This window comes from Lygodium microphyllum, chromosome 3 (genome assembly GCF_053477565.2).
Source record: "Lygodium microphyllum isolate KBCC chromosome 3, Lygodium_microphyllum_v1.1.10, whole genome shotgun sequence".
In the NCBI taxonomy this organism is placed as follows: domain Eukaryota; kingdom Viridiplantae; phylum Streptophyta; class Polypodiopsida; order Schizaeales; family Lygodiaceae; genus Lygodium; species Lygodium microphyllum.
In genome coordinates, this window is record NC_141137.1 from 99,160,672 (window position 1) to 99,179,672 (window position 19,001).

Genomic DNA, 19,001 nt, shown 5'->3' on the forward strand with positions numbered 1-19,001 from the left:
GAGCTAGAATTGAGGGTTATTTATGTAATGTAATAATAATACTCCCAATAATATGAACCCATTGGACACATAGCTTTTGTAAAAACCACTTAGTTAGTGCAAAACCTACATTAGAAGCTTCATGTGTTTATATAATTTATTAATCTTTCAATAAAACCATATGTTACTAGCTTGACCAAGGGCTAGAAGGGAGAGTAGAAGTGTGTGTTTAGTATTACTATTCCCTTCAAAAATTGAAATATATAGAATTATTGACTATACATTGAATTTGAGCAAATTTTTTTAAAAATAAAAGAGTACATTTCAACTTTTGAGAATTTATGCATATCCAATAGGGGAAAGAAAATAAACTTGATTTTATTGAAACTAGTCCCTTGGATTTTGTCAAGTAGTCGCTTGGGAGTAGTCTTTCATGAGTAGATGATTCTAATTGTTACCTACATCCTTATAAAAACATATGGCACCATCCATGTTAATGTGTATCACAAGTGTCATCACTGGGACACTTCGGTTGTTATCCCAATTGCATCTATAAAGATGCTAGAAAAAACTAATCCTAATGACTTAAAAATAAATTACTAATGTAACTCAAAGATTTAAGAGACAATTAGCCGTTGTCAAACAAGAAGACATTTTTTTGTTTTTCCTATTGGTTCCGTTCAAGCACCGAATTAGTAGGTCACTTATGCATAGTCTAGGAAAGAAAGGCAAGATAATAAAACTACATGACCATTTGATGTCCTTAGAGAGAATTTGCTTCAAAATGTCATCATTGGAAAATTTTATATTAAACCAAGTAGCATAGTGTTTTTTCAACTAAAATAGAGGTATTTTAACTATTTGTTACCATTAATTAGGTAAGACAAATATGTTATATCCTTCCCTTATAATATTTGATTGCCTCATGCACAATAGGAAGTTTGAAACATTTGAGATCAAAACCACCAAACCATAAGCCTTAGTCATTTAGATAAGTTGAATTTTTTAGGCTTAAACAAAGGAAAAAATATGAAACATACTTCACACACACAAAATTCTAGATACTACTTTACTAGGAAGAGGCACATAGAATGTTCAACTAGGGAGCTAGTGTAGCTGATTGATAACCAATTAGATCCAAGAGTAGCATCTCAGTTGCTTAGAATTTAGGGCCAATAGTGCCAAGAATAAGGAGCATGGCTCATCATATGGGGCTAATATGTTTGATATGGTTTCTTACATATGAGAGATTGTGTGTGTGCGTGCATGCGTGCATGTGTGTGTGTGTGTGTGCTCGCACACGCATGCTACAATGAGGAAGTGGCAATATATACCAATAAAGGATGCCAAAGTCATGCTTAGAATTGTATAAATGAACGACACCAAAAATTAGAAGTATATACAAGACAATCCCATGACATAGCAATATCAATTAATATAATTTGATAAATAAGGAGATAAGGAGGGGTTGCACTTGGTACATATGAAATTGGCTAGGTAGATGATTAGTGAGGACCAATGCAAAACACCTATGTTGCAGGTGTCAAAGGAGCAACCCAGTTGCCATCCCTATCACTATATCTAATCAAATACCAAATATATTGTTTGTATTGCCATGATGAGAGCCAACACAACCATTGTTCCATTTTTGTGATAGTAGTAAAATGTTGAAGGTGTGTAAGTCAAGTCATCCATAGGGGGTGCCAATTACACTTATAAGCTGGGAAATTAAAATTTAATTGCCATACATGGATGCTAAACAAAGACTTCAGTAGTGTCAAATCAAGAGAAAGGGGGACTTCTAGAGTCTTACTATTATAGAGTGCATAAAAGAAGGTAGCAAAAGCATGCATATTATGTGAATTTAGACATCATACCTTATTAAGATGTTACACCATAGATAATACTCTAGTGGGGAGTTGGAAGATTAGATAGTCAACTCTGAATCAAAGTGTAGTCACCATGATTCCAAGAACGAAACAATTGGGTTAGTATAGCAAGTGGTTATGCTGGAGGAGCTAGAAATGATAGAAATAGTAATAGCAAGGCCAATCCATTGTGGACTTGAATATTGGCTAGTAATAGGTAACCTCTAGGTAGCCCAGCTTGGGAACATCCTACATGCTGGAAAAAAAGAGGAAAGTGTCTATGAAAAAAGGGTTGAAGGACTTCATGTGGCAAAATGCATCATAGTAAGGCATGTTGGCAATCTTTCATCATAGGCCAATTGGATCAGCAACCAATTACAATTGGTACGACATTGTAATTATTAGAGCTAATCAAGAAAAACTATAGCGCTATTGTGGGTGTAAGGAATCTATGATAGGCCACCATGTTAGGCCTATAGGCTAGTAGGTCAGAGTCAAACATCATTGTGTAATTATCAATTCTTCCAAATGTGCAATAAGTAGCTAGCCACTTATTCTTTTAGAAGATGTAGAACTATGACATTAAGCAATAATCTAGCCTATCATCCTACATTGCTAGCTATGCACATAAAGATGTGTATGAGGATGTTGTGAAATATATGAAGTGTAAAAAGAATTGGGCCATTGCTAATTAGCTACACTGAATTGCAAAAAGAAGTCTTAGTGACATACTTCAATCCACCAAACACCAAAGTCCATTGTGAGTAGTACTTAAGGTAAAATAACTAATGAGGGTATAACATACTACTAGGTAAATGCTATGAAGTAATTCAATGTATCCAAATGCCCTTACATCCAAAGATTTAGGCAAAAAGGCCATGGATTTAATACTACAACTAGAGGCACACTAACTACATAGTGTAAAAATGCTAGATAGCACCAATGCTTGGCATTGTGTAGTAGCATTGCAATTGTAAAGATGCAGGAATCGAGTGAGATTGCGTATATACAATAATGCACACCCAATACCTATTGTGAGGATATAGGAACTATATTTATGTGTAGTATAACGATTCCTTACCACTATATGCAAAAAAGGAATACCCACTAGACCATCTTGCACCATAAATTTTTTTCCTTTTTTTTTGGGGGGGGTATTTTATGGGAGGTAGTATGTGCATAGGAGTGACACAAGGGAAAGAAATATAGAATTAAACCCATTTGTGTAGGATTATGGAGCACAAGGATCAAATCAATGTGCTTAGTAAGAAGATGGATATTTATACAACTTAAGGATGACATTGTGGTGATGTGATAAAACTAATGACATTGTGGTAATGTGATAAATGATTATGCTAGAGTAGTAAAGTGTATGTATACTTGTGTATGAGGAGTAACTCAAAGGAAGAGAGAGGAAAAGAGGGTATATCCTAAGAACATGTGTAGGAGTCTAAATATACCGAGTGCCATTAAGTGAATGTGAATATGCATGTATTATGGGTATGGCTAGGATAAGAATTAATGCAAAGGTTAATACCCTCCTAGTATTGAAACCAAAGTCTTAGAAGAAGAATTTATGCAAATTATCTAAAAAGAAGGGTTTAAAATAATAATTGTATGGTTCCTAGGGAGGGTTTCATTATCCTTTAATATAAGAATAAAGTTTAGATGCTTAGTAGAGAGTGGATAAGTGAATGCATTTGGCCTACCAAATGGGCATATATATCTACTTAAAGGTATCTTGGTTAATACCGTAAAATCTAAAAGAAAGTAGAATACCTATGTGTGTGTGTGTCCATGTGTGTAAGTGAGAAGAAAAAGACTAAGGACAAATATTTTGTGTGTGTGTGTTGTCACACCATAAGTGTGAAATTGAAAAATGAGTTGTGTGTAAGCAAGATTGTGTTTTGTGGCAACATAAGTGTATAATTAAAACATGAGGCACAGTAGAAATGTGTGTTGTGTGCATGCATAATCAATCTTAAGTGTCCAAAGAGTTCCACATATCTACCGTGACCTTATTGTATACTTCAACTCATGTTGTGTGCATGCACATGCACACACATAATCATTCTTAAGTCCAAAGAGTTCCACATATCTACCATGACCTTATTGTATACTTCAACTCGTGAGGGAGTAAAGTTGAGGAATCTAGAGCCAATTATATTGATTTATGCATATTGTTGGTATCTAAGCAACATCATAATGTAGGAAATTAGGCTAGATAAATATCATCAAGGAAAAGATAAGATGTTGAAGCTCTTTTTCATTGTAACTCACTTGTAATTAATAGGTGTTGCCTAATAGTAGCACACTAGATGGAACCCCATCAATAGTTATCTGTCTAAGTATTTTGTGAGGTTTGTTGTCACAAGTTTTTACATATTTTGTGAGGTTTGTTTTCACAAGTTTCAAGTTAAAATATTTTCTCATGACTTTATTTAGAACAACTATCTTGTATATGGTGGTGTAATAATTCTACATCTTTGTACTCAAGGGGAACCTAGCTAATCTTTATGTAATACCCCAAGTAAGGTTAATCATAAGGCTTTTATCCTAACTAACAAGAGGAGCCATTTCATATTATTGTGACCAAGCACAACTTGGCTTCAAATGGATCAATAATACATTATATCCAATATGTCAACCATGTCCTTTTGGGTTAATGCATTTCTCATGTATTTGTTAATAAGTTACTAAACTTGACTTTTTAGAATAACATACGTGTATCCACTAGTCAAAATATGCCAACTCTAATCAACATGCATACTTTTCATAAGCCATAAATTACAAATCATGCAATTTGTCTTTTGATTAAAGGATGTAACTTATAAAGCACGCAATTTGTCTTTTGACTAGAATATGTAACATATAAAGGATATACAAAAGATTTAGTTGCCATTGTAATACATGGTCTTTCTTTGGAGTTGTTTAGTAGGGGCCAATGTGAGACACTCAACGAAAAAGAAAAAGTATCATTGTCGTGATTGTAGTTGCATGCATTTGATTGTGTCTCAATTAATGGAGATTGCTATGAGATGAGAATTGTTGGCACCATATGTTGATACATCTAATGAATATATTTGCAAAGTCTCATCTCCCCAAGAAGTTTTGGATGCTTCTCTCACATAAACATTTTTCTTTTTTAATGTAATGTTTTCATAGCTTATTGTACAAGGAGTGATATTTTCAAGACACCATCATAAAAAGACATTGGAAAGACATATAAAGAGTGGAGATATGAGCATCAATAAGAAACTACTATGAAGTATATTAATAGTAGGCTAAAAGAGGCGATTGCAACGTGACATGACTTCTTGTTATTCATCTTGAAAACTTGTCCATGTAAGAGAAATAATGCTCCAAACTCCTAATTGAAAAGTGGCCAAGTAGCGAAAATTTTTAGTCCAACATAGTCTACTCTCAATTTGCTATATGGCTCTATGTGCACAAATTTTCATATAAGGCAAATTTGATATCCTCATAATGCATTGCCTTTCAAACTTCAATTTTGTTTTACCAATAGAAATTTCAAATTTTTTAATGCTTATGGTTGGACTAAAAGACACTAAATAGTAATCATGAAATTACACAACGGATTAAAGTGACTACAAGTAAATTTCAATGACAATAAAGTTTTCAAATGTCCTTAAAAATTGTAGTGTGTTATTGCTTGTGCTTATGGGATCATCTATGATAATGCCCATTTTTTTTGTTGTTTCCAATATTCATGGTAGGATTGAATATTAAATCCATCCCAAAAATATGGACTCCAATCAAATTTTCTATTTTAAATTTGTCTAGCTCAAATGGTAAACAATCCTTTCATGATAGATGCATGAGGCTCCGTCCACATTTTTTGCAAAAACCCTCATATATATAAGCATTTATCCAATATCATTAATCCAACCATGTCTAAGAGTTTTTTGTGATGGTCCAGACATGAAATGCTTAGCATATATGAAAACTGCACACACTAGTGAGCATATGCACCCAAGCATATCTACCTTATGAAGTGTGAAACAAGTGCACGTGTGCCTAAGCATATCTATTGTTTAGGTTTTATGTAGTATTATCTTCATACTATAGGCAATTGTTATGAAGACTATGCACAATTGTTCAAGTCATCACACATTTATACATTTTTATCCCAAAATATCCATCAACTTTTCCTTCACTCTTCTAATTGGCATGTATGATGTATAAGCATAATTTGACATGACATTAAATTAGCATCCACATTCCAAGTGGATCATTTCAAGCCGCACTTTATCAACACCACAACTCCTTGAAAGTTTATTAATCCACATAAATTGTTCCATTTAGCAAAAGGGCCTTTACTTACCAGTTTATAAAGATTGCGCCTTATAATTATAAATAATATGTCATTGCATATATGTATTCCTTGATAATTTGTACTTCTCCAATTGACAAACACCTTGAACATTGGACGTACAACATTTGAGAGTAACAAATATTCATGATTTAATGCCCTACATGGGTACAAATGTTTGCAATAAAGTAATGAAAATTGCTTCAAAGATATTACTATATATGATGTGCCTATACATGTGATTTTGAAGAAAGGCTCTCTTGAATGAACATACCTTTCATATACCTTGCTTATAACAATCATTTAAGCCAAACTATAGTTTAAGAGGCCTTTGCACGCCATACAGCTTCCTTTAAACAATAATTTAGGCGATTGTTGCATAACAACCATTGCAAACGCCTTTCCTTGGAATAAGCATCATTGAGTTTACATATAAGTATTTGTGGGCCTTGGATAAGTTTCCATATTGGCTTACTCTTAGCAAATTTGGGCATTTTATCTTTTGGAACTTCCATATGTTTTCTTACATTACCCACATACCATTTACTACAAGGTTTTGTAAAGTTACCTGAAGCAAACCCTGTCTTTACATGCATAAAATGGGTGAAATATTAGCGCAATTGTCACAACCTAAGCAAATATCACACGCTATACAGGTACTATTGTTCATTAGCAATAGTTGTTGACATGAAACGATGGCATATCCTCTACTTGCATTTCAAAAAAGATGGGAAGCCATGAAAATCATGATCTAGGAATGCATGTAATATGTTCCATGTGATTGTCTTTTCCCTTTCAGATTTATCATTGGTATCTAACATTATGAAGCATACACACCTTCCATGAATGTGTGTACACACACAAAAGCATGTGCACACATGCACGTGCACTTGCAGACGTAAATGCACACATGCACAAATAAAATGCAACGGGTTTATCTCTAACTATTTCTTTATAATATTATTGGCTTTACACTTGATCGCATATGGATAGTACACATTCTTGTTGATTCTTGAGTAACTGTATGTTGGCTTCTCACTACATATATTGACAAGGTATGGCTCAATTGGTGAAGTCGCCCACCTTGGGTTTGATCCCCCCTCGGAGACATGAGGCAATAATATAGAGGTAGAAATATGCATACAAATTCAAACTAATAACTCCTGCCTGGACTAGCCGCTCTGTGCAGTAATCTTTTCCATCATATCTTGAATGTCAGGCCATTGAAATTGGATTCACAACAACTAGCTAATAATCCTAACACTCAGATTGACTGATGATCCAATTAACTCCAGCATTCTCACAGCAACCAACTCATAATCTGATGAGCTCCAGCAAGTGCTTCTCATGTGCTTATGGAAATTAATGTCCAGATATGACAACTGAGACGCAAAATTGTACTTATAAACTGATGCGAAGCTCTAAATTGATGCAGGTGGCATAGCTGTGATGGATGATTTTCTGGCAAAGTTCTATCCTGAGGTGTTGGTAGAAAAGAGGAGTGCAAAGCATGATAACTACTGCAAGTACAACAATGTGACATTCCAGCTTTTTGCTTCTTGTCTGTACATTTCTGCACTTTTGGCAACTTTCATAGCTTCCACTGTAACAAGACGCTATGGCCGCATACGGAGCATGCAAGTAGCTGGCCTGCTCTTTATTCTAGGCACAGTGATTGGTACTGCTGCTCAGAATCTTGCCACGCTCTTCGCTGGAAGAACTTTGCTAGGTTGTGGACTCGGTTTTTCAAACCAGGTCAGTTCCAACCTGCTGCTTAAGAAACTAATGTCTTCAATGTAGAATGAAGGATGTTTGACTGTTGATGTGTGGCATTAAGTTCCATTCTGTATGTATGCAGGCTGTGCCTCTCTACTTATCAGAGATTGCACCCCCACGTCTCAGAGGAGCTTTACACTACATGTTCGTAATCAATGCCTCGTTTGGTGGACTTTCTGCTACTGTTGTTAACTACCTAGCAGATCAAATATCTCCATGGGGATGGCGTCTGTCGCTTGGCATCGCAGGAATTCCAGCTATTCTATTGACTGTTTCTAGCATGCTGCTTGCTGAAAGCCCTGTCAGCTTAATACAAAGGGGCTATTATGATGAGGCCAGAAAGGTCTTAGCCAAAATCAGAGGCTCTGAGAACATTGATGCTGAATTTGAAGACCTGCTAGAGGTAAGCAGTAAAGACCATGATATGTCTACAAAGGCCCAGTTGCACGCCTTCAAATCCTTGTTGCAAAGAAGGCATATCCCACATGTCGTCATGGGCCTAGCTTTTCCATTCTTTCAGCAAGTGGGTGGCAATGATGCAATACTGTTCTATGGTGCCTTCCTGTTCAAGACAGCAGGCTTTAGTGACGAGGCAGCCCTATATTCTGGTGCCATTACAGGAGCAATCGGCTTTCTCACTGTTTGTATTTCATCAATTATTGTGGACAGGTTTGGCCGAAAAAAGCTCCTTTTCACAGGAACAACATTGATGCTATCAGCCATGGTAATCCCTCACTCACACTCAGACACACTCATATATCTCATCTAGGGGCATGCTCCTACGTGCCCAACACTTCCCTTCGTGCCCTTGGGGATGATATTAGAAAGTCATGGTTATACTATGTGACAATACTACATTCAATCTACATGCATGTTTTGTCACATGATGTCTTGTTGGGTAACATCCGGTGAACATGCACACACCTTCATGTGCACAGAGGGGCTAATTGTGCATGCCACACACACCCCACATGCATAGAGGGCCTCTAGACCATTCTCAGTAGCACATAATACTGTATATTAATGGTCAAGCACATTAAACCTTTGAAGAGTATTATTCCTAACAACTTCTTCATCATCATGTCACAGATAACCATAGCATTGATCTTCGCCACAAGTTTGACAGCGAACACACAGAAATTGCCAAGAATTGAAGGTGTAATGCAAGTGTTAGCTACTTGCGTGTTTGTGTTTGCATTTTCTGGATCATTGGGGCCTCTAGCATGGCTCATCCCCAGTGAGGTGTACCCTCTGGAGGTGCGTTCTGCTGGCATGAGCATGACTGTGTGTGTAAACATGCTCTTCAAATTCTTAATAGCACAGACCTTCTTGACAATGCTATGTGCAATGAAGTATGGGATCTTCTTGTTCTTTGGAGGTTGCCTTGTGGTGATGGCTATATTCGTAGCGTTGTTTTTGCCAGAGACAAAGGGCATACCCCTTGATGCCATGCAAGAAGTATGGGCAAAACACTGGTTCTGGAAGAGGGTAGTGCCCCCTCTTAAGCAGTCCGCAATGCAGAGGGGAGACGGCCAAATGACAGCAGTGTAAAAAAATGATAAGAGTGACTATATATTCAAAAATAACATAAAGATAAAGGGATTCAACCACAGAAAGCACCTATGTAAACTTGAACTTGCATAGATTGAATAAGTCTGTAATGAGATGGCAATGAATGATTGTATATCTAGATAGATCTAGTCGAGAAAGATTGAACAAAAGAACGGTTATTAGCAACTATGTTAACTGAAACTTATAGAGGTTTGAGAACCTTGCAAGGAGTTCGATGAATCTCGATAGATTCAAACTAGGTTGACATGCGTAGCTAAGTAAAGGAGTATGAAGTTCTATATGCAATTCTTGCATATTTGATATGTAGTAGTTTTAGCGATGGTGTTTAGACATATGACGTGTTGTAAAGTGAAGTATGTTTGTAGATAAGATTTAGCATTGTTTATATACATCAAGAATCTCGAAAGGAGAATATGTATACTTATATAGTTCTAGTCAATGATTGTGAGTTTGAACATTCACATTTTTTTGGCTATGTTAATTGAGGTTTCTTCTCCTCAAAAAAAATACCTTTTACATCTTGCTGGGTGTCCATATAGGTTGTTGTACCTTGTCACGGTTGCATTTTTCTTACGGTTGGCGGCCTGCTCAAAATTCCTAGCCTTGTCTATGCTATCAACTATTGCTTCTATGTTAATCTTGAAGTTATCCTCGAACAGGCGGAATGTTTTTATGTCTTTCTTCATTTTCTTGACGGGTTTTCTTCGGTATTGTTGGATTCTTTTCTCAATGTTGGTCGTCTATCCTACGTACTCCTTGCCGTTTTTCTTACATCTTATGATGTAGATAAAGTACTTGCTTTTGTATCTCTGCATTAGTGCTTCTGGACTCGCTCGTAGATTTTGGTTATTGTATATGGTGTCGGATGATATGGAAATACTTGAGCTGGTGGCAAAACTTACAGTTGTTGAGGTTGCAAGTTTAGCACTTGCAGAAGTTTGGTTTCTTCTTGGTTTGCTTCTATCTGCATTTCTGTTGATATTGTTATTTTTTTATAAATGTTTGAAAAGAAGTCATATTTGAAAACTTGCCTAATACGTAGATTATATTACTGAATGGATCGAAGTTAGAATCGTGTTTCTAGGTGTAGACCTCTTTGCTCAATAGATATGTGACCTTCTCGATCATTATTGCAGGATTGTCATGATCGTGATTATAGTGGTTCTTTTTTATGTAATCTTCTAGTACGTTTTTGCCTTCTTTTTTCGTGACTTCTACCAACTGGTTGAACGTGATGTTAAATCTGTATAGTGCACCAACTCAATTGGGTATGTTCCAATGCTGTTTATTCTTGTGTCCAAAAGTTCTTGGTGTCAAGATTGTGGGAGAGAAGGAAGGAGTCTCACTTGTAGCTTTCTTGCTTGCACAATGGGGGAATACACACAAAGGTGGAGGCTGAAAACAGTTTTCCTCTCCTTAGTTTGTGTAAGCCAAAAGAACTCACATATAAAGAAATAGAGGAACCCTATATATGGGTCTCAAACCAAAGACAACTAACTAAGGTGGCATACTAACTGAGCCACGAACTAGAGTAGATAAGGATAGCTGTCATCTAGCTATTATTCATGGGCGGTGTACCAACCGCATCTACAACTGACAAATCGGTGACATAAATGCACAACGGTCACCCTGGCATATCACGAGTGGAGCTCGATATCTCAACACTCCCCCTCGAGCTCAATCCCAATTCCTGCACACCAAGCAGGTCTCTGAACTTGCGCAGCTTCTCTGCGCCCAATGCCTTCGTAAATATGTCAGCTACCTGATCCTCTGTGCTGACATAAACTAGATCAATAAGACCTAGTAAAACCCTCTCCCGCACATAGTGATAATGCACCTCAATGTGCTTTGTTCTAGCATGATAGACTGGGTTATTTGCCAAGTGTATACTGCTCATGTTGTCACAATAAATGACAACTGGCCCATTTGTACGCTGATGCATATCATAAAGTAGCTTATGCAACCAAGCTACCTCACATGCAGCCATTGCTGCGCCCCTGTACTCAACCTCTGTGCTGGATAAGGCAACTGTAGGCTGTTTCTTGCTGCTCCAAGTGACTGCAGCACTCCCAAAAGAGAACACATATCCACTGGTAGATCGCCTATCAGAAATGCTACCAGCCCAATCAGCATCAGTGTATCCATGCAACTGTATCTAAACCCCAGTCTCATAAAGTAGTCCATACTGCAATGTGGACTTCACATACCTGAGCATGTGTCTAGCCGCATCCAAATGCAGTTTCCTTGGAGCCTGCATAAACTGACTTACCAATCCAACAACATAGCTCAAATCTGGCCTGGTAATAGTCATATAAATCAAACTTTCTACTATGCGTCTATACATAGTAGGGTCTTCCAGAAGCTCACCTGCATCTGTGCTCAGCTTCACATTCTGCTCCAAAGGAACTGAAATATGCTTACAGCATGTCATCCCATATTTGGACAGCATGTCCAATCCATATTGCCTCTACAAGAGCTGTATCCCACTTGGTGATCTAATCACCTCAATACCCAAGAAATAACGCAGTTCTCCCAAATCCTTCATCTCAAACTTCTGCTTCAATAGCATTTTCACATGAAGGATATCTTCATCACTGTCACCTGTCATAATCAAATCATCAATATAAATGACAAGTAGCATAATACCTTTCTCTGTTTTTCTCACATAAAGTGAGAAATCTGCCTTGGAAATCTGAAAGCCAATAGTGACAAGATACTGTCCTATCTTGTCAGACCATGCTCTAGGTGCTTGCTTCAAGCCATACAAAGCTTTCTTCAACCTGCAAACAAACTCAGGATGAACAGCATGCACATAACTTGGTGGCTGCTCCATATAGACCTCTTCTTGCAAATCACCATGCAAGAAGGCATTCTTTACATCCATCTGATATAAAGACCATCCCTTTGATGCAGCCATAGCAATGATTGCTCTTACGGTTGCCATCCTTGCAACCGGACTGAATGTTTCTTCATAGTCAATGCTATATGTTTTTACATACCCCTTGACTACTAATCTTGCCTTGTATCTGTTCACAGAACCATCTGTATTGTGCTTCACCTTATAAACCCACTTACAGCCAATTGCATTCTTACCTTTAGGCAAAGGTACTAACTCCCATGTAGCATTTGCTTCCAAGGCATCCATTTCTTCATCCATGGCTTTCTCCCATTTTTCTTTTCCCATGGCTTGCCCAAAAGAAGTGGGTTCTGGTTCCTGTATCACTTTGACCATATATGCATAGTGAATGGCTGTAAATCCATCATATTTCAGCCTATCCACAGGATACCTAGCTCTCGTAGACCTACGCAAAATAGGTTCACTCCCAGGTGCTCTCAAAACATCCCTGGTCTTCCTTACTCCAGGTGTAACAATAGAAGGAATATCCAACTTATCATCAATGCTCTGTTCTGAGCCACTGGATTCACCATCCACATAAGAGTGACCTGCATTCACATCAACCATGGGCTGATCAACCTTCTCTTTTCCTTTTCGTGATACCTGCATACCAGTATCTGCATTGCTTTGAGAAGATTCTCCTGATCTCAATCTGCCTGTCCATGGCGAAGAATGTGAACCACTTCTAGAGGACGCTCCAGGTCCACTAATATTTTGTGACTGCTGCTGTGAATTCTGTGTAGCATTACCATTTTGTGCATCTACATCATCAATCACATTTACTGGTTTATACCAGCTACTCATCTCATAAAAAACAACATCTCTGCTCACTGTAAACTTATGAGTAGAAGGGTTATAGCATCTATACCCTTTTTGCCGCAGAGAGTAACCAATAAAGATGCACTTCTCAGTTTTTGGATCCAACTTGGATCTCAACTCATCTGGCACATGTACATAGGCAATGCAACAAAAAATTTTCAAATGAGAAATATCTGGTTTCCTACCAGTATACCTCTCCTCTGGAGTCATCCCATGTATTGCTGCAGTGGGAGTCCTGTTCATTATATAGACTGCTGTAGCAACTGCTTCAGCCCAGTAAAAATCTGGCAAGTCTTTTTCGTTGAGCATGGCACGAGATACCTCTCCAATATGCCTGTTTTTCCTTTCTGCAATTCCATTTTGTTGTGGGGTATGATTGCATGAATATTGCTGCTTTATGCCATGCTCCTACAGGAACCTTGCAAACTCATTTGAGAGGTACTCTCCCCCTCCATCTGACCTTAGGCATTTTACTTACAGGCCTGTTTCTTTTTCAACCATAGCTTTAAGAGTTTTGAAATGCCCAAAAAATTTACTTTTCTTTTTTATAAAATACACCTTATAGTCATCAATAAAAGTGACAAAATAATGACATCCTCCAAGAGATGCAACTTTAGTAGTCCACACATCAGAGTGGATTAATTCCAATGGCTTCTCACTCTCTTGAACATGTCTAGGAAATGGTTTCCTTGCTTGTTTTCCAAATTGACAGGCTTCACATACCTTATGCATTTCTGCAACCTTGAATTTAGGCAATCCTGCAACAATATTTTGGGCCTGCATTGATTTAAGTCGCTGTACATTAACATGACCAATGCGTTTATGCTAGATATCAATATCTGCAACTACACCGGTCCCATGTGCAAACATTGCTGCACTCAATTCAAGCATGTTTGCATTCAACGTAAATATTCTGCCCTTCTTCTTTCCTTTTGCTATCAAGCGACCTTGGAGCCCCAAGAGGAACACCAAGGAAAAGGGAATTCTCTTGCAAGAAAATCTATCTTGTATCATCAACAAGCTTGTTTATCATGTTTCATATGATCACAATGAAGAAAAGAACACCAAGCACAACAAATCTTCATGCAGCATCATGTAGATCTCCCACGGATTTGATGGAATCAACCATATTCTTCAATATCTTCACAAAATCCATCAATAGAACAAAGAAAGCAAAGGAATACACCATTTTTGAATGGAAATACATCACATAGTATTCATCTTCAATATCTTCATAGTCTTCTCTCTCAATCTCTCATATATAATCACTCTGTTTGAGTAAAATTGGCTATCTCTGACTCTCTCTCTCTCACTCCATCAATAATACATCATATCCTCACTACAATCTCTCAAAAATCACTCTCAATAATCCTTCTTAGGTCGTGGATACCCCTCCCAAGAGGTATGTCTGATATGAAGAGTCACCAGAGCCACTACAGTGTTCTTTCATAGCTCACTACTGTCACTTCACTCTAGTCTTTACTTGAGTCTTCAGCAGCTACTTCTTCCACTTCTTCCAGCTCTTTTGCACTTGTATTCACCTCTTTCCAAGGCTAGAAAACTTTCCCAAGCTACACTCTCATCCATCAGAACACATACAGAAGCATACAGAACAGTCACAGAACAGTACCAAAACAGAACAGAATAGAAACAGAAGCTCTACAGAAGACCTACAGAAGGTTACAGAAGGTCATCAAAACCTCATAAATTATTCTCAAACCATTCCAAACTCTCACAAACCATTCAATAAACTTTCACAAGCTCTCAATCTTCATCAATCAATACTCCATCCCTCTTTACAGAAGACAATCAGAACAAAACAGACCAAAACAGAACAAAACAGAAGGTATACAGAACCAATCAGAACCTATCAGAACATCACAGAACCACCAATAAACATCATGATCTTCCAAAACACAATCAATAACATCCAAAACACTCTCAAACCACTTCTAAACCAATTGAACATCTCATAAAAGTAACCATTCAGCTCTCAAAAACAACAAAAATCAGCCAAAAAACAAGTCATTTCAACACTCAACATATCCCCACACTTAATAAGGAAGCATCCTCGCGACCCAGGAAAAAGGGAATACAAGTTCAGGGAAAAGCTCAACTTTGATCTTCAATATCTTCTAAAAAAGAATCCATCCATTACGACCCCAACTTATAACCTGTTTCTGATATAAAAATACAAAGAAAGGAAAACCCTTTATACATTAACACTTCTTATCAAACTAAAAAAAAAAATCACAACAAATTTGTAAAGGATATAAGAGTGTGCTTCTTCTTCATCAGCATTAACTTCAAGTCTGCATCCATGACCCCATCACCACAATTCTCCAAAATGTAGCTCGCACACGAAATCCAATAGGAAACCACTACGTTCGTTTGACATAAATGAACTCACAACACAAACACCAATACACAATACAACCATCTGAATGACTCCTCCAAAAAGAGAGATTTTCATTAAAAAGCTTCCACCATACATTGGAAAGGTATCAATGAAGATGATCCCTCTTGAAAGATTGATGTTGTCGGAAATGATCCATAGACAAGGATTCATCTACAAAGTTTTTGGGAGGATTTTGAAAAAACTGAAGACAACACCTCCTTTCCAACAGGACCAAGTATCTGCTAGGCAAACAAAGGGCATGAAAATACAATATCTCCAGCTGCTGGGAATCAATGCTCACATTGACATTCATGCACAACTTTGGAATAGGCTTGGAATCATTATGAGAGTGCCTATGCATATACGCCAGGTACCAAGCAAAGTGAGCAGTTAATCTCATTGAGGGATCTGTAGACTGTGAATACTGCTGAGCAAAATGAACATAGTTCTGATAAGCTTGACTGGAAGCTGTCCATTCTCTTGGAATTACTGGCCAATTAATCTGAGGTCCTGTAAGGCAATCATCCGAACTCCATCCCCTTCTTCTGGAAATTTGATTATCAAACCCGTCACAGTCACTAACCAACTGAGGTGGTTGAGATATAGAAGTGTTAGGAGAGGGTAGTGGAATAAGGAAAAGTGGATGAAGGGAGGGATAGGAAAAATCATAAAAGGAAGAAAAGGTTAAAGAAGGAGTGGCAGAAATTTGGAGGGAATCACTAAGGAAGGGTGTTAACTGATAAATAGGAAATGTGGAGGGTACATGAATGGATAGAGAAGAACAGGGCGGAGAAGGGGAAAATACCCTATCCTCAATACAGGAACAATATGTAAAAATGGGAATTTGAGGGAAAGATGAAGTTTGGAAAAGAAGGGGTAAAATAGTGGTGGAATTAGATTGACAAAGGGAAAGATATATAGCATAGCGGTGAGCCATTTGTTGGTAATAGAGGAGGGTAGAAACAGAAGGTCCTAAGAGAGATCGTCGATGATAGGCATCAAAGAAGGTAGCATCAAATGGATTATGTTTTGAAAGATAGGCTAAGAGATCCATCCTCAGTTGATTAGTACTCTGGGCAGAGGTAGGAGCTTTGTTTTGTCTTTGATTTAGGACCACAGAATCAATCATGGGATGCCATGAATTATCATGACAATCAGCCACTTTGGAGGAATAACTCTGGAACATGTCAGCGATGCGCAACTCCAAATGATTGACATACAAAACAGCCTATAAGACCACATCCCCCACATACCATGCCATATCCACCTCATCTGGAATTAACAAGTCTCCTCGTAGATACATGTATGACATCAACATGGTATATGGCGTGACAGAATCTTCAAACACCATTCTTACTACCTCTGTCAACAACTCAGCAGACCAAGCCCCACTCCATCCATCCTCTGGAAGAGGTAAATCCATCGTGGAAAGCTTCATATAGAAAACCAACTTCTGTAAGTGGTAGTGGACAAAGAAAGAATGGTCTGGTGAGATATATTCCTGAAATTGCTCAAATGTAGACCATAACAAGTCCATTCTGGATTGCAATCTTTCCACTTTATCTTGGAATAGAGGGCACAAAGTAGCTTGTCTCTGAAGAGCAGCCAAGTCCTGTTGTGAAAGAGAAGGAATCAAGGGAACATTAGGGCTTGGAGGAACAGAGCAGGACTTTGCAAGTTGATCTTGCAACTGCTGGATTTGGGAGGCTTGGTTGGCCACTGTGTCAGTAGCAATCTGTAAAGCTGAAAGTTTGTCATCTAAGATAGCTTGGAATTCCTGTGCTTCTCTGGACATCCTCTCCTTCTCCTCTGAAAGGCTAGTAACCTGTGATTGAGCCTCTAGTAACTGGATCTTCAAAGAAGAGATCTCATCGCTTTGGGTGGCAACCAGTTGGGTTTGCTGTTCCATTTGCTTAAATAAATCTGCTAGGGTATCCTTAGCAGAAGCTAACTCAGATGTTGCCTTATGCAACTGGTCCTTAGACTGCATGAGCTCTTCATAAAAAGATGCATACAGCTGTTGAACACAGGCTGTCACTGAAAATTCAATGGAACTTTGAATATCTTTACAGAGAAAAGGAATTGCATCTCCTGAGACTAGACTGTTCAGGGAGGGAACTGAGATCTCCAATGATCCTTCGCGATGGGCTCTGAATAAGTTATGACAAGTGAGATACCCAGGGAGTTCACTGCCAGAGGTAGCAGGGATGGACACTGAAGGAAGTACGGAAGGAGCTTTATCCGCTACCCACTTCAAGCGTTTGCGCTGGATGACCAAGGGAGGCGGAGAATCATCATCCTCTATATCAATAGGTTCTGACTCATCTGAAGGTGGAGGAGGAGGTACTGGATCTGATGGAGGAGGTGGAGGCACAGTCTTCTGTAAACCTGAATAGGTCAAGAAGGCAGACAAATATGATCCATATGTGACATTGGTAACACAACACAATATTAGTGAGTTTGGGAATCTCCCAATTCCCATTTTTTGAATACTAAAAAGGTGGCATCCGGATAACATGCCCATAATTTTCTCAAAACCATATAATGTGACCTATCATTGGAAAGCACTTAAAAAATGGAACCTATTGAACTATACAACACTTGATGTGGAGTTATAATTTTTCAAGTTATGGAAAATCCAAAGATTTGGCCACGTGTCCCAAACTTATGGGAAATTCCCATATTTCACAATATGGTGTTACACTACCCCTGGTGACTTTGACGAAATGCTGATCCATTTTAGTGAGGAGGTAAGTGCTCCAATCAATAGCAACTCCTTTTAACACCATCTTGGAAGCTGTAAAAAGCTCTTTGGACAAGTATTGGGATGGCATTTTGGCAGGCATAAACCTGTCCTGGAGAAACTGACAGATCGTCTTCCATACGGGATTAGTGATCATAGAGAAGGAAACTCCTGAAGAGTTAATCACCTTCTTAACATCGAGGATTTCCCTTGTCTGCTTTTGCAACAGCTTCAGAATCTCTTCATTAGAGAAAAACTGACGAGTGGTAACAAAAGGTTCACCTTTGGAGGGTAGAGACAGAGCCTTCCCTAAGCCGCGAGGTGTCAAAGTCATAGAAATTCCTTGGACTAGTCCTGTCTTCTTGCTGTAAGAGGCCAGAAACTCATCACATAACGACGGATCCTCTGGAAGCAGTGGAAAAGAAGTAGCCACAAAAGCAGCGAGTCCCGCCTTCGTGAGAGACTCAAAAGTAAGTAGGGAAGAGTAATCCCTACTAACTAATGGGACGTATTGAATAGGGGGAGGAGCATGAGAAGGCGCCATTCAGATGGTTACACACACACCACAAACACAGACAATCAAGGAGAATGCCTGCAAAGCAATAGACAAAAATCCA

The 19,001-nt window shown here is 38.2% G+C and overlaps 1 protein-coding gene across 2 annotated transcripts in view; it reads left to right on the forward strand.

The window, feature by feature from the left end:
- LOC148038665 (sugar transport protein MST4-like) overlaps positions 1–10,012 on the forward strand; it is a 54,738-nt gene extending 44,726 nt beyond the window's left edge. Inside the window, exons 1-4 of one of the 2 annotated variants that reach the window (XM_087674203.1) lie at positions 6,577–7,308; positions 7,616–7,935; positions 8,039–8,680; positions 9,046–10,012. In XM_087674203.1, coding sequence (XP_087530329.1) covers positions 7,630–7,935; positions 8,039–8,680; positions 9,046–9,507 — 1,410 coding nt within the window. In that variant the 5' untranslated portion in view covers positions 6,577–7,308; positions 7,616–7,629 and the 3' untranslated portion in view covers positions 9,508–10,012. Of the gene's footprint in view, positions 1–6,576; positions 7,309–7,615; positions 7,936–8,038; positions 8,681–9,045 lie in introns of those variants that run through there. The other variant, XM_087674202.1, reaches the window with a different exon arrangement.
- The last annotated feature ends 8,989 nt before the right edge of the window (positions 10,013–19,001 follow it).